The sequence below is a fragment of the Arvicanthis niloticus genome, chromosome 10 (genome assembly GCF_011762505.2).
Source record: "Arvicanthis niloticus isolate mArvNil1 chromosome 10, mArvNil1.pat.X, whole genome shotgun sequence".
Lineage (NCBI taxonomy): Eukaryota > Metazoa > Chordata > Mammalia > Rodentia > Muridae > Arvicanthis > Arvicanthis niloticus.
Window position 1 is genome coordinate 24,229,423 of NC_047667.1, and position 24,881 is coordinate 24,254,303.

Consider the following 24,881-nt stretch of genomic DNA (forward strand, 5'->3'; position numbering starts at 1 on the left):
AAACCGATATGTAAAACGTCCTTGCAGCTCCCCTGAGAAAGCAAAGAAGGAAGGCTCCACCTCTGAGCCACCAGTAGATAGTAGAAGCCCCTCCTCCACCACCCACCTGGGACCCCTGCACAACCAAGGCAGAAGGCATGGTCCTCCCCAGCTCCCTGATAAGCCGGGGATATGGCTGTAAAATTCTCTGCATCACCCAGGACCCACACCCGTCACTCCCTTCTCCTACCCTCAGAAAAGGGCTTCCTCCACACCCAGAAAGGCTCAGAAACCTTCACCTCTTCTAACCAAAGACACCCCACATATCAGAGGGCACTGGGTCAAAGTGTCATGGAATTGTCAGGATGGACTGTGGGATACTTGGGTCCCCAAGGTGAAACTCTACCTTTATCCCCAAGTCCTGCCAGAAAAAAAAAAGCCCACAGATTACTCTAGAAAGGTTTGGTTGCTGAGAGATGTGGGCGGGCCTGCCTCCCTCTGGAAGGTTCTGTGTCCTCTGCCCCTTTGACACAGGCAAGACGCCTCTTTCCTGCTGTCCTGAAAGGCTCAATAGAAGTTATTTCTAAACTCTTAGCCATCTTCCTTGTCTTCAGAAGAAACAGTGTCATAGACCTCTAATACATGAAACTGCTAGGAATGGAGCTTCTGGGGTGAGGTGGGGGTGGGCCCAGAGTGCTGCTCTCTGCCTGGTGCCGGGCACCCCTGCAGCTCTGCTGTGAATACCTGTGCTCACCTCTCCCATCACTACCCCACCCCCCACCCCGGGCTGTCCAAGATTTGGTTTGGCCTTCTGGAATACGGATGTTTCTCTGTCCTCACAACTGTTTCTTTGGGGGTGAAGGATATGAATAGGGGGCATAGAGATATGGAGGGAGCCCCACAAGGGCCTCTAGTTCAGGATCCCCCACACTACCCTATCGGTGCACTCTGGCCCCACCGGCTCTGTCGCTGAGCCTCTGGGGACAAGCCCGGCTACCTCCTCCTCAGCTATCCTCAATTCTAGGACCCTAAAGCTGGGAGAGCCTCTCTCAGGCCTGGGGGAGCTTTGGCCAGACTTTCTACCCAGACCTTCCCACCTGTTCTTCCTCTAAGGGAAAGCAGGGGAGGCCAGGGGTTTCCTCTCCCTGCAGCAGGGATCGGGACCAAGTGGTCCCGGATATGCTCCAACCCACTCCTGCCCAGGTAGTGTGATCAGCTACAGCTTCTGACTCTCTGATTCTGAGACGGCTACCCCCAATAGGGTCCCCTTCATGCACCACCTCACCCCAACTCAGACTCTAAAAATGGTTCTCTGGTTTTCAGCCTTGAAGCCTGCCCACAAATTAGTGTCTCTAACACAGCCTCCTGGGACATGACTTCAGGGAGGCCTGGGGAGGGGGCAGGAGACCTCCACACAAGAAGATGGTACTGGCAGAGTCCCTAGCTAAAGAGAACTGCATTGATCCTTTACTAAGGCCCCCTACCTCAGTGGGGCAGATCTGCTCCTTGCCGTGGTGGAAAGACCCATTTCTACCCTACCAGGGCACACTCCCCTCATCTCACACCAGGGCACTAACTTTTGCCTTTATCAACCTCCTGGGCAGTGCTCTGCTAAGGAAGACAGCAAAAGAATATACTGCCTTCACCCACACACCCCACACCCCCATACACACACGTTCTTGCTCAGCCTTCACACTGCACTTCATCAGGTCCCCCATTGAGCCCATGGGGATGGAAAGGGAGCAGGGAGGCCCAGGCTCACTTCTTGCCTCAGTTTCCCAAGTTCTAAGACTAGATCCCCAGTCGTCCAGTCTTAGACTTGGAAGAGAAAGAGCCCTCCTGGGATGCGAATGTCCCAGGGCACCAAACGAGTGTTTGTGGGGCAGGCGGCCATCACGAATAACAGGGACGAGCAGGTGAGTACTCACAGGTAAGCCGTCAGGGGGTCCAGGTCCGCTGGCACCACTGAGAGCCCGAGCTCTGAGCAGTCAGCTGACAGCATGATGCGGTCCTCCTGGCAGTGGCAGGGAGCCGGGCAGGAGGGACGCCCCGGGCCAGGCTGGGGGTCGCTGCCCGCGCGCGCCGATGCGCACAGCGCGGCGCAAAGCCACAGCGCCCGGAACCCCGGCGGGCTGTGCATCTCGGCGGTGGGCTGCGGGGCACCTGGCGGGCGCTCGGACGGGCGGGCTCACGGAGCTGCGAGCGCGCGGCTCACCTCCTGGTCCCGGGCGGGCCCGAGGGCTGCGCCGTCGGTGGGCACCGCCCCCGCTCGACTTGGCTTGGGCGCGGCGGCAGCGGCGGCGGCGGGACGGTGCAGTCAGAGAGGGGCAGGCATTGTTGAGTGATCTTCGTTATTCAGTTTCACAGGCTGGGCTTGGCGAGGGAGGGAGACACGGGGTGGAGTGGGGGGGTGGGAGGAGGAGTCAAGGAAACTTTCTACGCTGTGGCTCGCTCCCCTTCCCTTCTTCCTTCCCAGCTGGCAGGAATTTCATCGGGGGCGTGGGGGGGGGGGGGAGAAAGCAAAGAAAGCTAGTAACGGCCAGCACATCAGAGACCTGCACTTGTTTGGAAAGGGTGTCCCAGAGCTTGAGCCCATGGGATCGAATTCTTCTTGACTTTGGGAACAGCCACAGGGTCTCAAGGGACCAGGGGCCATCAGGAAAAGACCCCAGAGTTCCACAGACTCCAACCCCACTACCAGATTTTAGGCTGAAGGGAAGAGAGACCCGAGAGAGACGTTCAAGGTCACACGGCTGTTGGGAACAGCCTCAGGACTAGTTCCCAGGTCACTCCTCCGCACCCATTCCGACCAGGGAAGGAAGAAGGTCTTAAGGAGGAAGGAAGTGGTCGCAGGTTGGCAGTAGGAATGAGGAGGAACCCCCTCCTTGAGGAGCTACGCCCCAACACCAAAGAAACTGGCGTGGATTCCACCAGATGCGCAGGGCATGGAAATGAACTCATGTAGACTATAAGATGTGAGATCTAGAGATCACCCTGATCCTTGATCTCGGGACTCAGGACGACTGAGGGGCTGCCCTCCGCACAGCTGGTTGCCAGAGCTTGCCAGCGAGTCGGATGATTGGCGCCACCTGGAGGCTCAGTGCTACAAATGCAGCTCAAGCACCTTAAGGGCCCGATTCCATCTATAATCCATCCCAGGACCTTGGAGAGCAAGGGCAAGGGGGGGCTAAAACTGGAGTCAAGACTCAGCTCTCTTCTTAGGCCAGCCTGGGCAAGAAGTGCTTTCTTCATGTGTCTTTTTGCTTCCTCTAGTCTCCAGGCCTTTCCCTGAGCCAAGCCCCAGGGTAGAACTAGACCAGGTTGAGAGCAGTTTGACTCCCTCGTGGTCCACACCAGAGACACGAGGACCTCGGAGGCAGCCAAGATACCCTCCACCCTTTGCTTCTATACCCCAAACATTTCACAATCCCTCTTCATCCTCGTGGACACTCTGGAGCCGGCGCTGCACAGTCAGACCAAGAAGCCAAAAGTACTGTGTTTCCAGGACCCCAGTTGAGGCCATAATAGAAGTAGACAAGCCTGTAAGAAGGTCACAGAATGGTCCTCCAGAGCCACACAGAAGCAAGCAGAAGCCTACTCTGTAGTTTTCCTACTTATCTCTTGCTCCTTCACCTTGGCTCTAACTCCACATACACAGAGATACATACAGAGACATACACACACACAAACACACACACACACACACACACACACACACACACACACACACACACGTCATCCTAGCTGCCTGGAAGCCAGCCTTCTGTTACCACCTTTGGAACAAGATGTAGATCTCCCAGCTCCTGCAGCGCCATGTCTGCCTGCACACTACCATGCTAACCACATTGGTGATAATGGACTGACCCTCTGAACCTGTAAGCCAGCCCCAATTAAATCTTGTTCTCTCTAAGAGTTGCCTTGGTCATGGTTTCTCTTCCCAGCAATGTCTAACTAAGACAAGTAGAAAGGTTGATGTCTGAATACACTGGAAAAGCAGAAGGTTAGAGAATAGGGGACACCTGGAAAAAAGTCAAGAACATGCCAGCTTTAGGCCAACTGGCTTAGCTAGACCAAGCCCCGACTGTCACCCCTGCCCTAGATTGAAGGATAGAGAAACAGAACACAACCATGAGTTTGACCATGTCTCTTTATTCCCGGACTCTGCCCTTTGACAGCATGAGGCCCGGTGGATCTGCTCTCCTGGGGAAGCCAGGCCTGGGTGGATTTGCTGGAACATGATGCCTAGGAGGGCACAGGCCGCTTCCCAGCTCGAGGCAGCCCGTTCCGCAATGCACTGTTCAGACAGTTGTAGAGGTACATATACTGCTCCTGGGGGTAGACACAGGAAGGTACCTCACATGCTTGCCCAAACCTGACAGAGAAAGGCTCCCGGGGGTCTCTTAACCTCTGCTCCCTCTGGGCAGGGCATGGTGGTCCACAAAGCCACCTGGTGGTGACCTGGATGGGGTAATCTAACAGTCACCTGTAGCTGGGACGGAATCTTTGATCCCTTTTACAGTAAGCCCCTCCCTCTTTGCCTCTCACCAGCGTTGGGGTCATAAGGCCACAGGCCTGTGACTGCTTCAGGGCCACATTGAAGACGTCCACTGTGCACTCCGTCCCTGCTTGCTGTAACAGCTGTTCCATGGCCAAGAAGATGCCCAGCTGGTTTGTGCTCTTACTGTAATTGACCTAGAGTTAGATGTGGGACCTCTGGGGATGGGGCAGTTTCCTGGGACATGGGGAAACCAAGGTTAGTTCTAAGGACTGAGAAATAATGTTAGGCACTTAACTGGCCAGCCAGGCTAGAGCCCTAACAAATCCGGGCAGATTGAGCAGAGGAGACAGAGCCTTGGGAGACTACCCTTTGACCCATAACCCAAGTTAACATGTGGCATTTGTCAATGGCACCTGGAGTGGCTGAGCAGGGTCCCTGGCTTCTTGCTATTGCCCCGGGAGCAGCACTGACCCACAGCATCAAGGAAGGTCAGTAGAGTGTTAGCTGGGAGCTCACACCCAGTCTCGCAGCATGGAAACTGCAGGCATTGAACCTGCCTTTCCGTTCCACTCTCCCCCTGGAGGAAGGGCAAGATCAACATTAGCACTGGGGAGGGTGACAGAGGGAAGCCAGCATGGGATTCTCATACCACTGCCCTCTGCCCCAAGTCCTATGATCTCAACACCTACGTGTATGACTCTGAAGAGGGTACTGGGCCAGCCGGCTGTGTTGCTCTCAGCCACTCTGTGCACTGTCACCATGTCTGTGACAACAGGCTGCATCTCCACTGGCCAGATGTCTTGTGGCTAGGACGGAAACAGGCTTCTCAGTCAGCTTCCAAATTCTCCACCCATGCCTTGGCCTAACAGCGAACAGCACCATACACTCCTCCTCTCCCTGCCCCCATTCCCGGAGCCATCCTGCCCCTCCACTCCCCTCACCTCCTTGGTATCAGGCAGGCCCAGGGAGACGAGCACATAGGCACCATGTTCCCACACCATTTCCCAGAGTTCCTTTGGTCCGGCCGAGCCAGTCAGCACCACATGATCGCGACCAGATGGCCCACCCTGCAGAGCACAGCTTGTTGGTTCCCAGGGATTAAGGCGTCTGTACTGTAGTAGCCCCTAGGACCCAGCCCCAGCCCCAGGCAGGGAAGCACAAATAGTCAAACAGGGCTGCAGGATCAACATCGTCTCACAGGAAAGAGTGAGGCTTCCAGCACGTTATCAGCAGGGCTCTCCTCCACCATGGCCAACTGCTCCTGAGAATGACGACCTGGGAGAAGATGATGAGGATCAGGTTGCCAGGGGTCTCACAGTACGCATTTGTTCCACCCCAACCAACATTGAGACTCACAGGAGACAATGCTGTTCTGATTATAGTCAGGAGGGGGCAGCAGAGAGTCAGTCTCGTCCTTGATGGCCTGCTTCAGGAGCTGGGAAAGAGATGGACATGGTAAGGTTGGGCAGAGAGAACTACTCCATGGTCACTCACTCCTTGGCTCAAAGTATACCCTGTACTCCTTCAAGAAACCAGCATTGGCATTGGCTGCCCTCTTGGCACAAGCTTGTGCAAAATTCGTCACAGAGATGGGGCCGGAGCTGGAGGAGGGAGGAGAAGAGAGAAAGCACTTGGTTGTCTAGCCCCTGCTTCCAGTCCTCCTCTCTGCTGACTGTAGTGCATGGGAGCTCAGAGCCCTAGTGGGAAGCACAGGACACCAGTGCCCACCTGCCTGGACCTGAGGAGAGCTGACTTACTCTGAGGCGTCAGAGGGGCCTTCCAGAATCTTGTTCAGCAGACAGCTGTGCAGGAAGATGTATTGACTCTGCAGAGAGAGGGCACTGACTTGTAAGTGGCCTTGGTCCAGGAGGGAAATGGTCCTGGTCCCAACCCACCAAAAAGGGGCGTGGCAAGTGGGGCTAGAGAGTCCTGAGTTGTCTGCAGTGTCAAGGGTGTCAGGGGCCAGTACCTTCTCTCCTTTTACAGAAAGACAAGTGGCAGTCAGGGTGAGATGGTAGCCTAGGTGTGACCCTCGCCCCATGCCATTCCGCATGCCCCCTTGAGCTTCTTTTCCTGCTCTCATGAGGCCTTCTACCCTCTTCCACTCCTTTGGGTCTAAGCTGCCCAGCCCAATACACGGGGCCCTCACCAGGGTCTGGATCATGAGGGGCCGGTGCAGCCGAAGTATGTACACAGTGTGGAACACGTCGGCCACCTGCTCTTCCTCTAGTTGTTGCAGCAGCCGCAAGAGAGCCACAAAGGTGCCTGTCCTGCCCACGCCTGCACTGTAGGGACAGCCCATGAAGACTAAGGCCCCAGGAAACCCAGAGCCCTTCCCAGGCTCACAGCCAGCCAGGGCCTCCACCCCAACCCCCCTCCCCCCCGCCTGTCCTCACCTGCAGTGCACCAGGATGGGTCCCTTGCCCTGAGTGGCCTTCACCTGCTCCTGCACCAGTTCCACAAAAGCCAGCAGAGAGCCAGGAGCCTCGGGGACACTGTGGTCTGGCCAGGTAGTGAACTGTAGCTGCTTCACGCGCCTCTGTTTTTGCTCGACCCCCTGGGGAGGGTGGGGGAAGGGCTGTGCTCATTTTCTTAACCCCAGGGCCTCTTCCTAATCTCAGAAATCTTCCTCACCAACTTTTTAAGGGCAGAGGTAAACTCCTGCTTCAAAGTGCGGGCCACAGCTATGTAGCTTATGCCCTTGCCGGGTGCGGACAAGGGCACTCTGGTCCTCCCCTAGTCTCCTGGTGTATCTCTATCGCCCAAAGATGGTCAGGCAGGGAGGCCATTCTAGCCTCTGGCTTCCCTGTTCTAAGAGGTCACAGCATGTGGTAGCAAGAAAGAGGTTAGAGTGACCAGAGATCTTTGAGCTGAGCAGAAGGTGGACGGACACGCTCTTTCTTTACACCGATGTGATCTTGGCTCAATCTTTAGCCTTCACTGTGTCTTTTGACGCCCTCCCCTCATGCTATCCTGTCCAGTGACTGAGAGCTTATGACATCATCAGGAAACAGGCCACGTGAAGCAGGAGGGGAGTCTCAGCTTTAGTGCCCTTCCCGCCAGCCCTGTCCCCTGGGCACACACGTGCTGCAGCTGGAATTCCCTTCTGGTCCACTCATCCTCAGGCTCCTCTGCCAGGAGGTGGATGGTGATGTTACCGTGGGTGACAGGCGTGGAGTTGGCTGGCCAGTAGTGCTCACACAGTACCTAGGGTAAGGGGGTGCTTGTCAGGGCTGTCCCCTTCTGTATCCAGTCCCTACCACCCCCACCCATGTTTTTGGTCCCTGCCATTCTAGTGAAATTCTTTTCTTTGCCTCCACCCAGATGTGAAGCCATCTCTTCCAGAAGCTTCCTCCCCTGGCTAGGCTCCAGTGCCCTTACAATCCTCTCAGGATTCTGTGTTGGCTTTGGGAGCTAGATGGCCCTGACTTAGGAGGAGGCTGGCCTTTTCTCATTGCCTCAACAGGAGGGCATGCCCAGCCACTTCTGCTCTAGGCTAGCCTGTCCACGCACAGCACAGAGGAGGTGTGGCCTTGGGCTGACAGAGGAGAGCCTTCTTTGCCCCTGCACTGCCTAGAGTAAATGACCAGGAGGAACTGAGTCAAACCAGGACCTCACGAGCCCAGCGGTTACCCCTGCCTCCTTCCCTCTCTTAGGTGAGTCTCAGAACCCCCAACTTGCCCACCTGCCCCGAGATGGGGGAGGAGAGCACTCCTGTGAGAAGGACAGATGCCACCTGGTGGTAATTCTGGGAAGCTGCAGGACACTCACCCGCCCATTCTCCATGCCCACAGTCAGCATGATGATCACGTGGACTTGCTGTTCCCACACCAGCCGCCAGAAGTCCTCTAGCGTCTTTTTGAGAGGCCCCTGGGTGGCAATGATCTCCTGTAGGTGGCTATAGCCCTAAGGTGTGGGGTGCAGGGTAAGGGCATGTTACCAGACAGTGTCTTGGCCAGCCGGGCCCATCAAACATTCAGCAGTGGCTATGATCATGTATGACCTACAAGAACTGTGGTCCTGGAGGGTGACCTGAAGGACACTGCCACCACCCACGTCCCACTTGGAAAGGGTGAGAAAAACATACAGGAAAATTCAAGATCCTGACATGCTAGAAGCTATCTACCCAGCCACACTCCTCACTAACCCCGGAGTGACTTTGTTTTCTAGAGATGGTGATTTACAATAAAGCCCTGGCCGTCCTCCCAATTCTCTTGACCTCCTGCCGAAATTACAGGTGTCTGCCATCATGCCTAGGTCCAGAACAATCTTCCTAAAGTCAAACTTGTCAAACTTTCTCTCTCTCTCTCTCTCTCTCTCTCTCTCTCTCTCTCTCTCTCTCTCTCTCTCTCTGTGTGTGTGTGTGTGTGTGTGTGTGTGTTTATTCAAGTTGTGCATGGCTGCCATTACCTGGCAGGTGGAAGCAAGGCCTACAGTGTGGTAATCCAAGATATCCCTCATCCAGTCCAAACCCACACCCCACCACTTGACACTTCTCTACATTCTGCTAGACACACACAAACCTTGTACCTTCCTGCCTGGCTGTTTTCTAGATGTTTCTATCTGGGATGTCCTCCCCATTGATTATCAAAAACCCCATTCACCCTTTGAGAGATCAAATCCATCCTCGTCTAAGTTCTTTTTGATTATTCAAGTGTGCCAAACTTTCCTTCATGTGCCTGAGTCTGTGCTTGTCTTATTCCTCTGACATATCACATGTCACACTGAAAACACACTCTCTCACACACACACATACTCAATTTCTCTTACACACATACACACTCTCTCTCTTATACACACACATCATGGGCTCCTTTGTAGATAGATATATAGATATAGATATAGATATAGATATAGATATAGATATAGATATAGATATAGATATAGATATAGATATAGATAATATAGTTAAGCCAGCTCTGCCTCCTGGGGGCCCAGTATAGAGCCTGGCACACAGTAGACCTCTTGCCAGACTAACCTTAAAAAGCATGACCTGGTGTTATGCCCAGATAACTACAATAGCTAGCACAGGACAGTGTCCTGCAAAACCGCAGCAGGAATGCCCCTTGTGTCTGCAGGTGGCCCTTACTGGGATGAAGTTGGCATTGATGTAGTCAGAATGAGGCTCTCCTGATAGCTGGGTCAGCCTGACCCTGGAGTGGTCATCTGCAGAGAGTACATGATGTACATTTGGAAGCAGCACATGCAGCCCCTCCTTAAGGCCAAGCTCCAGGCCTCTACCCATACCTCCCTCCTGCTCACAGCATTCGCTCACAGGGTAGCACGTGTGGGTACCGGTTCTTGGTGATGTTGGCAGGATGCTCGGCCTCTAGTCTGGGCTGGTCCTTGCCCACCTCCTTCAGCTCCTATGAAGTCAAGGCAGGTCCCAGTTGCAGAGGCAAACCCATCTCAGCCCACAGCAGGCAGGGTAAGTGGTAGAAGTTAGGCTGGGAGGCAGGTCCAGCCCAGCCCAGATGTCCCGGTCCTCCCTCCTTGGGACACAGGATGACACAGGACTTGCCTCAAATTCCTGGAAGAAGGCCTGGTGTGCATGTGCACTCTTGGCCTCATAGCTCTGCTGGAAGCTATGGATGGGGATGGGCCTATGGGTCCGCCTGGCAGAAGAGAAAAGGAATAGACCCCAGCTTTAAGTGCATGCCCTGCCCTGTCCTGGGAGACAGGTGCAAAGCTGGCTTGCACAATGAGGCAACAGGGAAGGCAGGCATCAGACATGCAGATGCTGGGCTACCCCACCCTCCCTGTGTAGAACAGAAAGTTTCTCTAGGACCCAGCAGGCCCCCAAACCCATAGTGTAATAAAATGAAAGAGGGTAGCATCAAGGGAGACAGGCCAGAGGCAGGAAGTCCGTATATGTGTGTGCCAGGTCATTTGGTCACAGCTGAGTGTTTGCTGTTTAGGAGTTTCTTCAGTTTGGGGGATCAAACCTAGGGCCTGCACATGGTAGGCAAATGCTCCAGCTCTGAACTGCAGACCAGCCTACATGGGGTCAACTCAACAGGAAGTCAATACGAGGAAAAGAGACCAGGCCTGATTCAATCCGCACAGTTTCTCCAGGACTTGCCTCAAAAGGTTCCTTCACCTTTTATAATATATTTTTCAACAAAATACTTTTTTTCCTGAAGTCCACAGGGTTTGTCAGAAAGCCAGTTAGCAGGGACTGGAGAAGGGAAGTATGAGGCTTGCTGTATGTACCACCTTGGCCCAGCACAGCACCCGAGTTAAAGGTAAATGTTATCCTGGGTGCTGCAGGGATGATGTTTTACAGGTGATATTAACATTCAACTTCTCTGACAGACTCTGATTTTTCTTTAAATCGTATCAATCTTTTGCCTTTTTTTCCCCCGAGTCTCTCTGTATATATAGCCCTGGCTGCCCTAGACCTCAATCTGTAGAGCAGGCTGGCCTCTAAGACACAGAGATCTGCCTGCCTCTGTTTCCTGAGGGCTAGGATTTTAAAACCTCCTTGCTTTTGAGGGGGGAGGGGTTCACATATGAAGCTGTGGTCATGTGAGGCTGGGGCCAAGTGTCACTCTCAGTCAATCCCCACCTTACATACTGAGGCAGTGGCTCACAAAAGAACCCAGAATTCACCATTTAGGATGTCCTAGCTAGCCAACTTGGTCCTTAGACTCTATCACTGCTCTCTGAGCACTGACATCACAGACAGGCTGCTGTACCCAAAAGACCTCCAGTTCTCACCCTTACACAGAAAATGCTTCACCCACTGAACCATCTCTCCAGCCCTCTTTGGCCCTTTAAAAATAAAGGCAGTACAAGCCAAGCCAATGAGATTCCCTCCTTGTGAGGTGGCCTTGTCCAATCAGTTAAAAGCCTTAATACAACCAAAACTGGCTTGTCCTCACTAAGGGATTCCACCAGCAGATGCCTTCAGGCCCTTCTCTGGGTCTCTGGCCTGCTACCTCATCGGATTCCCACTCCTTGATCTTATCTGTCTGACACCCTTGACTTCTACGGTGAGAGTTTGAATAGGAGGAAAAAGGGAGAAGAACTGAAAGAGGGGGCAGTGGCTGAAAAGCCTGATAAAAGATGGGGGGCTGACTAGCAGAGATGAGAGCCCCCTGTCTGGGGCAGCCCCAGAGCCTCACAGGGCCGCTAGCAGGCTGTGCCGTGTCATTGGGAAGCTTCAGTGCACTCACCACAAACTGTAAGGCATCAACTCCTGGGAAAAGCCATTCTTCTCTGACCTGTGACAGTGGAGAAGAGAATGGGAGGGAAGCTAGGGTCTCCTCCCATCACACAGGGCCTCCCAGTCCCGCTGCCTCTCCTCACCTTGGTCCCTTCAGGCGACGCCAGCACAGCAAGCATAGCACCGCACATACAATGACAACGCAACCCACCACAGTCCCCATCATAACTGTCAGGGGCATGACCGCCAGAGAGATGCTGGTCTGGGGCTCTGTGGAAGGCAAGGAAACATTGACTATGGCAACTTCACAACTGGCCCCACAGGCCATGCTAGCCTCTCCTGGACCTAGGCCTTCTAGATCAGCATTTCTCAACCTGTGTGTCACAACCCCTTTGAGGGTCACATATCAGATATCCCGCATATCAGCTATTGACATTACAATTTATAACAGTAGTAACATTACAGTTATGAAGTCACAATGAAATAATTTTTATGGTTGGGGGTCACTACAACATGAGGAACTGTGTTAAAGGGCCACAACATTAGGAAGGTTGAGAACCATTGCTCTAGACAGAGAATGTAATGATATCTCTCCATGTTCCTAGAAGTCCCAGATACTAAACAGAGTCTAGAAATATCATCAGTCTTGGGTAGTAGGTTGCTGAGAACAGATAGACAGACAGACAGTTTTCTTCCTAGTAGCTGGCCATACCCCCACAGACCCTGCTTTACTCCTGCCACCTTCAAGAAGAATGGGAATGAAGGCCTGGCCTCCTGTACCGCCTATGACTATACCACCTACTGCAGGAGCCAGCAGCCACATCAGGCTCTTGGCCACCCACAGTGTGGCTACAACAATTTAAGATCTATACAGTGTGAGACCACAGGAGCAGCCGATGGCTGTAGGGGGTTCTCAGTAGTTTTTATTTGTTTGGGTTTTTTTTTTTTTTTTTTTTTTTTTTTTACGTGGTTGTTTTGGGGTTTTTTTTTTTTTTTTGTTTTTTTTTTTTTTTTGCTTGCTTGCTTGCTTGCTTGCTTTTGTGTTTTAGATAGTCTCAAGAATCCCAGGATGACTTCCAATCAAATATTTGAGGGCAGCCTTGAACTTCTGATTCCCCAGCCTCTACCTTTCAGATGCTGGGTTTACCAGTATGGTCCACAGTACCCCTTCTATTGAGTGCTAGGAATCGAACCTAGGACTTGGTCTGTGCTAAGCAAGGGTCCCACCCCAGACTCGAAAACACTTTCTGATTTTGAAACATTAACTTAATTTTAACTATTTTCATTTAAATAAAACAGTTGCTAAAAGTAACTATTACTTCTTTCTATTGTGTTTGTTTCCTGTTGTTTGTTTGTTGAGACAGGGTCTTACTTTAAAGCCCTGGCTGCCTTGGAACTAGGCAGACCAAGGTAAGCTTAGAGATTTGCCTGCTTCTGCCTTCTCGGGGTATGGGACAGGTGAGATTAAAGGCATATGGTGACATATGCCTTTTTAGTTTCCAATGTACCTTCTAGGAAATTCTAATTTATATACCCTGTTTGGCTACCTTGGAGTCTCCCCAAGGGTTCCTTCTGAACAAAGCTGTTCTTAAACACAAGGGGGTTGGGAGTAGCCAGTTACAGGGAGTGGTGCAGGAAGGTGTGAGAGGCTGTACACAGTAGCAGCCCCTTCAGAGCCTCTGCCTCTTCCACACTTGCTCCAAACCCCATCCCAGGTCTGCAGTCTAGTGCATGTCATTGATGTTCTGGTCCCCTGGCACTGCCAAGCAGCAGTGACTCCTGTGAGCAGCTCAGTCCCTCCCACCGCCGCCCAAGAAGGCTATCAACCCTTCTCCCTCTCCAGCATCTAGCCGTCCAGCTGTTACCCAGCCAGGTGCCTGGCTTACCTGAGAAGGCTGAGAAGGCCAGGATGGTCTCCGGAGGGTTAAGCCTACTGAAGGCTGCAACACTGAACCTGGGACAAAGGAGAGGGACTTTATACTGGGAGGGAGACCCTTGCTGAGAAGCAGCAATGGCCACCTCAGCTAGCTAGTTTCCATCCTGTCATGTTTAGAGGCTGGACATCCTACTCCTTACAATCCTACGCTGACCACCTCCGGCTTCTTCTCGTTTTTCTCTGGCTTGTTCTGGGAGCAAGAGCCAGAAAGCCTTGGATTTTCCCTGAAAGTCCCCCCAAAGAATCCAGCCCCCAGATCTTTTTAACAAAAGAACCATGTATCATCAGACAGGTATCCCCTCTCCCCTACCTGCCTACACTGATGCCAGGAAGTGATTCAAATAACTGTGGAGCCTTGTGGACTGGCACTTGCCTTCTCTTAGGAGTCTGTCCCTGTTTACTATCCAGAGTGGAGTTTAGAGTAACTGCCCTCCCTGGCCCTTAGGCCTCACCTATACTGGAAACCTGGCTTGAGATGCCCATTGCATATCTCCTGGGTGTTGTCACAGTCCTCTGTACCCACAGGTACTGTCCAGGATCTTGGCATAGCCCAAGGCTCTGGGTAGAAGGGGTTTGGGAACAGGAGAGCCAGGTAGGAGTCATGTCCTCTATAGTAGTGGTCATACCACGTGTGGTTGATGGCTTCCCGGGAAGGCTGGGCCACTGAAGAGGAAGGAGAAAGAAAGAGCAAGATGAGCAGTGGGTCAGGAGGCTACCCTTTCTCTCTGATAGCACTCCCATTCACAATCCAACACCCGCCTTCTCCTCAGTAACAGCCAAGCCCTTTCCTGTTACAGACTGGCCCTGGCATTGGCCTTTCGTGCAGTCTCCCTCCCTAGAACGTCCTCACACACCTGTGCCTGCACAGCCATGCTCTCCCCAACCCTTCCAAGCCCAGAACTCACGTGTCATGTTGATGGTGGCAATTATGCCATACCACTGGATCTGCCCGTCATCTTTACCAAACATGCCACGCATGACTGTCACACCGATCCCTGTCCCCAGCTCCACCTGAGGGGCCTCAGCTAGCTCTGGGGGGTGCCAAACTAGGGAAAAGAAAACAAAGGCTGTGACCCAGCACTAACAATCAGCCTTCCAGGGCACACCTTTGTCTACCCAGCACTTTCATGACACTTGGTGACAAATGGCTAGTGAACACTTAAATAAGGCTGGGGGGGTGGGCGGGGGAGGTGTGTTGGGTTAGGGTATCAGAGCATGATGCTCTAAAATACAGGACAGGGTCAGACGAAGGGGCCAGGTCTGTGGGCAAGGAGAGCCCCAGGCAGCGAGGCTCAGTAGAGGGACTGCACCCGTGGACAGTGGTGGAGGGGGTCTAGGCGAACAGAAAGCCATGGTAAGTACCTACCCTCAGCAGAAGTAGTGCACACCAGGGTAACTGCCCGGCTCCACTGGCTATTCCTGCCCAGCACAGTGAGGCTAAGGCGGTAAGAAGTGGTGGGCGTCAAGTTGGGCAACAGGACAGCATCCCCCGAGGTGTTGACCTGGGAGACAAAATGAGCGCTCCCTCCCGGCACCAGCTGCTCTACCACAACCAGACAGACACACACATCTCCGGTAGGCATCGTCCAGTTCAGAGCCAGGTAGGTGGCCTCGGGTTGACAGAGCACGTCTTCCACAGGGCCAGGCTCTGAGGGAACAGAACGCTCAGGTTGTTAGGTGTCAGTGTCGGGTGAGTGTCAGGAAACTCTCAAAACCAGGAGACACAAAGGGCTGACATGCTCGTGAAAAGGACAGCGGCAGCATGGAGAAATGACTTTGGGGTACCGTTGCCCATCTGAAGAGGCATAAACTGGGACAGGGGTGAGACTGACATCTGCCTGAAAGGAGCGGGTGATTCAGAGTGGAAGGGCAAGCCTCTCGGGCATACTACAGGCATACTACCCTTCCCTGAAGACACCCACAGGTCTTAAGGGAACCTAAGATAGATAGGGAACGCACCCACAGACAGCAGTACGGGATGAGTGGAGGCGTGGAGAGGCCCCGCCCGACACGTCACAGACAGTGAGACGGTACGTCCTGGTGTAAGACCCCTTAGCATGAGGAGCTCTTGGCCCAATGACAGGGGTTGCTCCCGTGAGAGGTGTCCAGCATCTGAGAGTTGGGCATGGCATGTCCCTTGCCCCAAGGGACCACTGGGCCAGGCCAGGTTAACCACAGCACTGCCTGCCTGCATTGACACGAGCAGCTCATTGGGTGTGAGTGGGTCTGTGGAGAGAAGGCCGAGGTCAGCCAGGCCACTGGCGCTAGTCCTGAGGATGCCTCGTGCAGTGCTGGGGCTGGCTGACCTCATCCAGGGTTTTTGGTGTGGAGCTGAGAATTGTGACCAAGTAGAGCTAATGTGCCCAGGGGTCTCCTCCCCCAGTGCACTTCACACCCCACTCACAGGTCCAAGCAGAAACGTTGGGGGCTGCAGTGTAAAGAGGCCCAGCCCAGGAGATGACTTCCACCTTGTACTTAGTGCCAGGAGTCAAACCCAAAAAGCGTGTGCTGTCTGCCTTAGGCCCCATGATACTGGTGGCTGTCCGGGCACTCTCCTGGTATAGGGTCACTTGGCAGCTGCTCCGGCCCCCAGGACCATGGACCCAGGATACATGGAGCTGGGTGGGAGCCTCACTGGTCACATTTATCAACGTAGGAGCTGACGGGGCTGCAGAGAGAGCAAGTGGGGGAGCACAGATAGAGATATAACAACCTAAACTTAATGCCCCCCACAACCAAAGATCGTCCCCGTTTCCTCCACCCTTAGTCCCAGAGCCTAGGAATTCAGTGTAGTTCAGGGCAGCAGGTGAACCTCTGACTAGACTCTGAAACAGACCTACCACATATGCTACACAACAGGGAAAGTTTATCACTCACTCTGACCTGGACCTCCCTCTGGGAACCAAAGCTAAACTTAGCAGCCCAGGGAGTCCTTCCCAGAACCTACAGCAAAGGAGTTTGAAAACCAATATGTCAGAAGGTGGTCATCTGGGGCCTAGCCACTCTCAAAGCCTGGAATCTGGAGTCGTTTGATCTTGGCCTAGTCACACTGTAACAGACCTTTTTACAGATAAGGAAACTGAGACTCACAGGAGTAAAGGCTTGCTCTCAGAACCAAGCCACAGCTAGAAGCCTGGTTTCCTGGCTTCCAGGCCAGGCTTCTACTTTGTTCCCCAGGTGTTGGTTCTACAGTCCTTGAGGGAAGTCTAAAGGACCGTGATAGTGTCCCATGAGAGAGAAGAAAGGTAAAAGAGGGGGCATAGGCAGGTGTGGAGAGTCCCCATGTCAGAGAAGGTTGTGCTGGGGACAGGAGCTCCCACATCATTTGTCCCCAAGAGCACTGCAGGCTAAACAAGCCTAAGACATCAGGTTGGTGTAAAGGGGGGATTCCAAACCCTGCTCTGCAGGCCCTGGGGGCTCTTTGTGGGGTACTCACCATATGCTCTGCACCTCTGTATTTCTGTGCCCCCACTGCTATGCAAAGTTGGGGTTGACTATATCAAAGAAACTATTCTGTTCATACTACCTGAACAAAGATCCCAGCTTTCCTTGTAAAGCTAAGGAGACTAGAAAAAGTTACCTTCTCTCTTTGTGCCTTAGTTCTCACCTATGAATCGAGGTGACCACAGTGTCAAACTCTTAAACTTGTCACAGTAGGTACACAAGAGAACATGGGTAGGGCAAGGAGCCCAGTTAGTGCATCGTTGTTATTAATGGCTCACACCAGACAGCATTAGAGGGGCATCCCAAGAATGGTGTGTCACCGTGCACACTTAAAGTCACACAGGAGTCCCTAGGAGGCCAGGAGACAGACCCCACAGAGGTCTAAGGCCACATGAGACAGACCCTACAGACAGCCTAGCTGCCTACTCATAGTCTCAGAGTCCCCAAGAGCCCAAAAGGCTGGGAAAGGAGATTGTGGTAGGGCAGCACTCACGTGTCCAGCCTGTGGCGTTGGCACTGCTGCTTTCCTCAGACCCCCACAAGGTAGACAGCTGTACCTGGAACTCATAGCCCGCAGCCAGCTGGGCCCAGGAGAAGTTCTGGGCCTCCTGAGATAGGATCTTCTCACTTTCCAGTGTCAGAGGCCTCAGCCTGTAAAGCCGTAACTGAAAGGCATCCCTGCCACCCACTGGGTGACACCAGGAAGCCCTCAGTGCTGCTGGCTGGCGGGCAAAGCCCAGGCTCAGGTTGGTGGGAGGAGCGGGGCCTTTGAGGACAGAAAGAGATGGATTCAGGACAGTGTGAAATCGTCTTCCACGTACCCCAAGTTCCAACTTCCAGAAGGCTCTAAGCTGTTTTGCCTGCCCAGGGAAACCTCTTGCAGAGATGGGACCCAACACCTGCCCCTTGCCCCTTGCCCCTTGCCCCTTGCCCCTTGCCCCTTGCCGTATGCCTGCCTCCTACTTTGCGGTATATCGGCTCCCTAAGCACACGTCCGGTTTACTTCTCTTGCTTCTAACATAGCCAGCTCAGTGCCTGCTCCCTCACCCTCCAGGACCCCACTATCTACCAGTCACTGATGGGTTTGACGTGCTGTCTGTCAAAATGCCTCTAGACTGTGGGCCCATGGCAAGCTCAGGCCCTCTACCCATCCTGTCTAGCCACATGGGTTTCTTTTTCAGTTCATCTCCCCTTCTTTCTCTGGGAACCCTGTTCTGACTCCCTAAGCAGGTGTCTGTCTGAGTCTGAAAAGATCTAGTCAAGCCACAGTCAAAGTCCTGATATTCTGCCCTTTTAAAGTATAAGAAAATAGTTAATACATCATATATATATATATACATATATATATATATATATATATATCCCTACTAATCTATTTTTATTTGTTATAATATGATGTGTAAAATCATTACACCATCAGCATATGAACCGTGTTTCTCAGTCTTCCTTTCTAGACTTGTTCATAATCGTTAGCCTTAACTAACACCTAACCCCATTCCTAAAACAATGAGAGGCATTAAACACATACTTGTAAGAAGGAGGAATAAAGGGGAAGAGAGATGCATGGATGGGTGGACAGGTGGGGGGGTGGGGGCACATAGTTGGGTAGGCGTGGGTAGCCAGCCACGTGACAGGAAATTGCTTGATTCAGGAAAGGCCTCTACTTTCACTCACACCACAGAGAAGAGCAGAGAGTAGAGGACACAAGGCCACGTACACGGTACTGGGCAGCTGCGGGGCCGTAGGCGGGTGGGGGAAGAGGGGCAGGTCAGGAACTCACGGGTGCAGCTGTGAATCTTCCGAGAGTCAGAGCTGAGGTTCCCGGCCCAGGCCCACGCTGACACGGTGTAGCAGGATCCAGGTACCAGAGGTTTCAGAGTCAGACTCGAAATGTCAGGGCCCAAGTCAGCAAGGTTGCCAGGTGACCACTGGCTGCCATCCTGATGCCAGATGACCTTATAACCTTCCAACTGCCCTGGCGCCGGAGCCCAAGCAAGAGTCAGGTCAGATGGGCTGCTTCTGCTGATGACTTTCAGAGACTGCGGTGGCAGGGGACCTGAAGAGGGGACAATTTGGCAAGGGGCTATGTCATAGCCCTGTGATGCCCTCTGCCCAGATATCTTGAATCCCTCCTTCACTCTACCTTCCCTCCAGACCCAGGTCCAAAGGACTCACACACTGGCACTCACTTGTGTAGCCTGTGATGCTCTGAGTGACATCTCCCATGGATGAGGTAATGTCCACCCTGTAGTGGGCTCCAGGTACCAAGCCACAGAAGGTGACGTGGGTGGCACCAGAGGGCACAGAGATGTTCCCTAGGAGGCCTGGCGCATCAGCAGAATAGAGTAGTGCCTGTCTCCCAGGCTTCTTAGAAGCTTCCAGTCCATCTAGCCACAGTCTGGCACCAGGGACCTCCCTGGGAAGTGCAGCAGATTCTGGAGAATCAGCAGGACACCAGAAGGTGAGAACCCTGGTCCCTATGGCTGCAGACTCCCTATGCAAGCTCCCAGCCTGAGCCCTGTCCCAACCAGACTCACCAGCTAGCCAGGTACTGCCCTCCACCCAGGCATCATAAGGTCCAGCTAGAACCTTCAGCCCCAAAGTGTAGTGTCCTGGAGGCAGTGGCCCTGGGAAGACAGCACTGCACTCTTCAGGGCCCAGGGTATTTGTACTCTCCACTGGCCCACTTAACTTCAGTACATAGCCATCTCGGGCTCCAAGCCCTGCCTTCCAGCTTGCCCAGAGCTCATTCTGTAAGGGGGTCAGCACCAGGTCAGAGGGGTAAGAGGGATCTGAGGAGACAGGGGTAGATACAATAGGTAAGAAAAAACTCATTCTGTGCTCTAACCACTACACATACCTGCCAGCCTCTTATTTGGGTATTACCAGCTTCATTTGTCAGATTCCAAACGAATGCCAAGACCTGGCAGCTACCAAGCGGCCATGGGCAACACAATCGTAACAGAAACAAGGGTACATAGAGTACTCATGCCTGTGCCTGCCAGCATGGCCTGCAGGGTTCTGCACAGAGTACCTCCCATAACACTGACCCTAACTAAAACCCAGAGACGGTAAACAACGTGCCCAGTGACACACAGCCAACAGGTAGCAGGAACTGTTAGCCACCACCTAACTCTTTCTCAGAGTGAAAACATGGTGTCATGGTGGCAGAGACAGATGTCCAGCCTAGGTTCAGTGTCAACCACATTTATATACAATATGATTTGGGCTCTCCGTGTACCTCTGTGCCTAGAGTAATGTAGGACAGCAAGTCCCTCCTCTTTGGGAGATTCAACAAAACCATACCCAGAAAGTGGCAGGCTCAGAGCCTACCTGGAGAGAGTTCAATTGACCATAACCACTACCTTCCCCTCTGGCAGTTGCCTTTCACAAGTCAACCAGAGGGACACACCTGTCCAGGTCTTGGGGAAAACCCTGCTCTTTACTACTTTGCCAAAGGAGAATGGAACAGCCTCCATGTATCCCCTAGACACTCACAGGTCCACTCGATGGCATTGGGTCCCCAAATTTGGTGGGGCCCAGCAGCTGCACAAATCTTCAGCTCATACGGTGTGCCTGGAGACAGGTGAACGAAGGTGTGTGTTGAGACCCCTGGTCTGACCACTGCAGTCAGGTTAGAGCCCCCTAGGAGGTCTGTGAGCATCAGGTGAAACCAGGCGGCCCCTTTAGAGCTGTTCCAGACGGCTTGCAGGCTACTGGTACCCAAGGCACGTAGGACTAGTTGATCAGGAGGTACAGGCTCTGCAAGAATAGACAGAGCAGAGCCAGGCTTGAGGAAGGACTCTGGAGCAAGATGCTCACACCAGTTTTAGCATGAGGGATCCCAGACACCCAGCCACACTGAGACACATGGCCTAGGAAGTTCCAGACTCTCACATCCCCCAGTCTAGCTGCTACCTGGGTCCCTGGCCAGCTACCCACCTTACCTGTCCATTGGAGGATGCTAGTCTTCGCATGGAGACTGCCAGCCCAGGTGATAACCTCCAAGACATACTGACTACCTGGCAAGAGGTTGCCAAAATTGTAAGACAGGGTGTCAGGGGACACGGAGACATTACACGCCAGAGTTTGGGATTCCAAGTGGTAGAGGAGAAGTTGGTAGCTGTCTTGATCCCCAGGGGCATCGCTCCACGAGGCTTCCAGGCTGGCTGGGCTCCCAGTGCTGTGCAGCTGCAGTCCATGGACCACTGTCGGGGCTGTGACAAAGGTCAAGAGAAGCACCAAAGTCTGTGCAAAGGGCTCGCCATCCTAGGAGCTGTCGCTTTTCGTTTCTCCGAGTCCCGTTATTAGTCCTCTAGAACAGCTGTCACCTCCTGCTCCAACCCCAAGTAAGACCACACCCCCCCCCTCAGCCTGCAGGCTTCATACCAGTTTGGGCAGTGAGGGTAATTGTGACATTCTGCCAACAGGGTCTTAGGACAGTCAGTTCCAGCTGGTAGCGACTCCCTGGCACCAGGCCATGGAACTCAAAGCTGGACTCGTTTGTGTGAGCCTGGAGCTGTTGCCCTTCTGGAGAACCTGAGGAGTTCGTACGCCTGAGGCAGAGGGCATAGTCCAATCCACCTGGCTCTGCAGCTACCCAGCTCAGAAACAGGCTGGTAGGCTTTCCATGGCTGCTAATGTTTACGCTCAGAGGTGGACCTGGGGAATACAGGTGGATACAATTCATTCACCCAGTACCCTTTCTGCTCTGAAAAAGGAAGACAAGTTGAGGGACCAGGGGCATGCAGAGTCTAGTGGAGAAATCAGCCCTATGACCCGCCCACTGCCCACATCCAGAGACCTCTCCCTCTCTCTAAAGACACCCACCTCTATCCTGCCGGTCTGGGCTCCCTTCCAAGGATGAGCATGCATCTTCCTGTAGGGAGGAGAGGAATGGGGGAAGCAGATGTGGAGCGGCCTCTAGAGCACAGGCCTCTTGGAAAGCCCACAGAGTGAGGATCCAGACCAGAGCGAAGATTCCCTGTGTGTCTGACTCCCACACACTGACTGCCACTGTACACCCAGCAGGCAGTAGCCAGCAGCCTGGAAGGCTGGAACGATCCGTCCTCCTGGCTTCTGTGCTGGCCTGGGTGGGAAGGGAGCGGTTTCCCTCTTCCATAATGAAGACCAGCTGTGGAGCCCCACAGAGAGGTGGGAAGCCTAGACATGCCCCAGAGAACAGGCTCATCCACCCCACCCTGCCCCATGCCCACCTTACCTCTGCCAAAACGCCCTGGAGCCAGAGGAGGGCAGCTAACAGAATCAGGGGCCTCATCCTGATAAAGTCTGCAGAGGCAAAATTGGAAGACAGAACTAGGCCCCCTTACCCTGGTGGCTGGCAGGCAGACGAGGGTGGGAAGGGTGGACTTTCAGATGGGCAGCAGATCCTGACCCCAGCCCAGCCTGCTCTGGGCTGAGAGGTAGAAGAGAAATGGGATCTGGCCCTAAGGGAACTGCTACTCTCAGGTAGTCCACAAGCCCACCTCCTTCCTCCACCTCTCTCTCCTCCGCTGGCTGTCAGCAGTCAGCTCTCCCAGAAGAAAAACTGCCTTGTGCTCTTGGGGAAGACTTGCTGGGTCCTTGCAAATAAATACACAGCAGAAGTGCCTGATACCCCCCGTACTGTCTCTAGAATACGGCTTGGTATCCATTGGTCCCTTCCCCTGTGCCTTCCTGAGAGATAGTGTTTCCAGAGGTAAGGCTTCAAGGCAGGCATGTGGGTGACATCCTGAATACATAAGATGGGTGAGCCAGCCGCGTGTCACCCCTTTTGCCTAATCTACTCCAGTTGTCACAGGCACAGAAGCACATCATGGGGGCATAGAGCTTGCCTGGGCCCTGGAACCCATCTCTCACATCTCATTGCTAAGATGAGGAAGCTGACATCCAGAGGGTCCAGCCTGGGGTCCACATACCCACATCATAGGTGTGTGTGAGGAATGAAGCTGGACTTGAACCCAGGACTTTGACTCCATCAAGCAGAGAAGGCAAAAGGTGCTCCCATCCCCAGTTCAAGACCTCTGTGCATGGAAGCTTCTGGGAGTGATTGACATCCCGGGGGTTTTCTCCTCACTCCTTACTTCTTCTCTTCAGTCAGCAGGACCCACCTGGCTCCCCTGCCCTCTCCTAACCCTCAGACACTGCAGAGACCCAGCTGGGGCCTGGCCGACATCACAAGAGTTCAGGCTCTGCGCTGTACCCACCCACAGCCAGCTGCTCACCTGGTGCAGCTCCCCCAGGCGCTCCTGTGCCAACTCAGCCGTGGGAAGGGAAGGAGCCGAGTCAAGGCTCTGAGCCCTGGGAAGGAAGCCCAGAACTCAGCAAGCTCAGGAGGAGGGTGAGAGGCTGTGCGGACAGACAGACAGACAGACAGACAGACAGAGAGTTACAGACTCTGAACACCAAGGCAGACTCTTCCTAGCCTACTTCAGCAAATATCTCAGGCCTGCATCAGAAACCAGCTCTGCCTGCCTCCTCCCTCTGCCCAGCACCAGGGGTTGCTGCCCGCCCCACCCCCTACCACAGCTCCATCCAGCCCCAAACCTCAGAGCCACCCACCGGCCTGGATGGGGTCCTGGAAACTTAGCACTGCAGACTCATCAAATTTTCCAGGCTGTGTGCGTGTATGAGTGTGTGTGAGTGAGTGTCTGTGTGTGTGTGTGTGTGTGTGTGTGTGTGTGTGTGTGTGTGTGTGTGTGTGTGTGGAAAGAGGCAGGGAGTGGGGCTAGCAACCAGAGAAAGCGGGGTGGTGGTGACAGGGGGTGTCTCAGGTCTTGGTCTGACCAAGGTGTAGGGAACAGGTCCATCTCACCTGGGGACACTCCGCTCTGTGTCTTCTAACAGAGTCTCTGTGAGCAGCCAGGATGGGCAGAGCATCTTACTTCAGAATCTGCATAGAGGAGACACAGAATGCATGGGGATTGGGAGGGAGGGGTAAAGAATTGAGATTCCCAAAGTCGCTAAGAGAGAGGCCTGTGGGGACAGAACATGTTTAGTGGCTAGCCCTAAGGACCCAGCTTTGGGGAGGTTTTAGGCTGTAGAAGACCCAGCCTTACCCTGTTAGAGCAGCCTTGGGGATGGGAGATACACTCAGAAGGGGTTAAGAAAGCACTCCCCTCGACCCCCACACCCAGGCCAAGATTCTCTATTCAGCAAAAATGTACTTTCCCCCCAGAAGCCACCCCCACAGACAAACCCACATCCTCTGTCTAGAAAACCCAAGATCTTGAAGCCTACCATCTCAGTGTGGAATGAGCTGACCAGGAGGCCGAGGAAGGCAGAGGAAGGCAGAGGGCTGGTCCTGCCATCCCAACTTCCAAGTGCAAACTAGCCTGGTCCCTCCCGGCAGCTGTTGTAGGCTGCTCTTCCAGCCCCTCCTCTGCTCTCCCACAGCCTGAAGCCAGGCCTTGGGCATCCCCCACACTAAAGGAAGATAATTACCAGGCAGAAGAGAACAAGTCGCCTCCTCTTCCTCCCACAAACTGGGGAAGGTCACCAGGAAAGGGAGAAGGTCCAGCTTCTTCTGAGCAGGCTGAGAGACCTCAGCAAGGGGCTGGAAGGGGCAGCCAGTAATATGCTGTGTGTGGGGCTAACCTCCCGCATAAGCCAGTATCAATGACAGCACAGTGGGAAGGACACAAAGGGCCCCTGGGGGGAATGGCCATTATGGGACAGGCGTCCATCCCTACAGCTCTGGACTTGGGAGAAAGTTGGGGGGGGGACCTTCAGCTTGAAGTCACTGTCCTGGGGCACTAAGCTCATCATTAGGTATAGATAAGCCGGACTATTTGCTGGCTCTCTAGGAAAGGTAACCATGGCTCCATGCTGAGCTGGCATGAGCCACTGGTCCTCTC

General features: G+C 53.7%; 2 protein-coding genes across 3 annotated transcripts in view; both read right to left on the reverse strand.

The window, feature by feature from the left end:
* Lgr6 (leucine rich repeat containing G protein-coupled receptor 6) overlaps positions 1 to 2,262 on the reverse strand; it is a 122,700-nt gene extending 120,438 nt beyond the window's left edge. The window contains exon 1 of the mRNA XM_034513281.2: positions 1,908 to 2,262. Within this exon, the coding sequence (XP_034369172.1) occupies positions 1,908 to 2,119 (212 nt within the window). The 5' untranslated portion in view covers positions 2,120 to 2,262. The remainder of the gene's footprint in view (positions 1 to 1,907) is intronic.
* A 1,846-nt stretch (positions 2,263 to 4,108) lies between these two features.
* Positions 4,109 to 24,386, reverse strand: LOC117715969 (receptor-type tyrosine-protein phosphatase V). Of its 2 annotated transcripts, XM_034512763.2 has the most exons (36): positions 24,265 to 24,386; positions 23,840 to 23,917; positions 23,250 to 23,373; positions 22,247 to 22,314; positions 21,856 to 21,904; positions 21,415 to 21,687; positions 20,973 to 21,242; positions 20,524 to 20,787; positions 19,563 to 19,817; positions 19,215 to 19,460; positions 18,806 to 19,081; positions 17,519 to 17,791; positions 15,986 to 16,249; positions 15,541 to 15,807; positions 14,948 to 15,229; positions 14,487 to 14,627; positions 14,034 to 14,244; positions 13,532 to 13,599; positions 11,789 to 11,915; positions 11,656 to 11,703; positions 9,999 to 10,092; positions 9,753 to 9,843; positions 9,567 to 9,643; positions 8,249 to 8,383; positions 7,562 to 7,684; positions 6,874 to 7,034; positions 6,627 to 6,762; positions 6,235 to 6,302; positions 5,991 to 6,078; positions 5,834 to 5,912; positions 5,676 to 5,752; positions 5,419 to 5,544; positions 5,167 to 5,283; positions 4,891 to 5,054; positions 4,525 to 4,660; positions 4,109 to 4,308 (listed from the first exon to the last, which is right to left on the reverse strand). In XM_034512763.2, the coding sequence occupies exons 4-36, from the start codon at positions 22,301 to 22,303 to the stop codon at positions 4,222 to 4,224; spliced, it is 5,130 nt and encodes a 1,709-aa protein (XP_034368654.1). In that variant the 5' UTR covers positions 22,304 to 22,314; positions 23,250 to 23,373; positions 23,840 to 23,917; positions 24,265 to 24,386; the 3' UTR covers positions 4,109 to 4,221. The 2 variants fall into 2 exon arrangements, with proteins under 2 accessions (XP_034368654.1, XP_034368655.1); XM_034512764.2 differs by lacking the exons at positions 23,840 to 23,917; positions 24,265 to 24,386 and having other exon boundaries at positions 23,250 to 23,389.
* Positions 24,387 to 24,881: the final 495 nt, after the last annotated feature.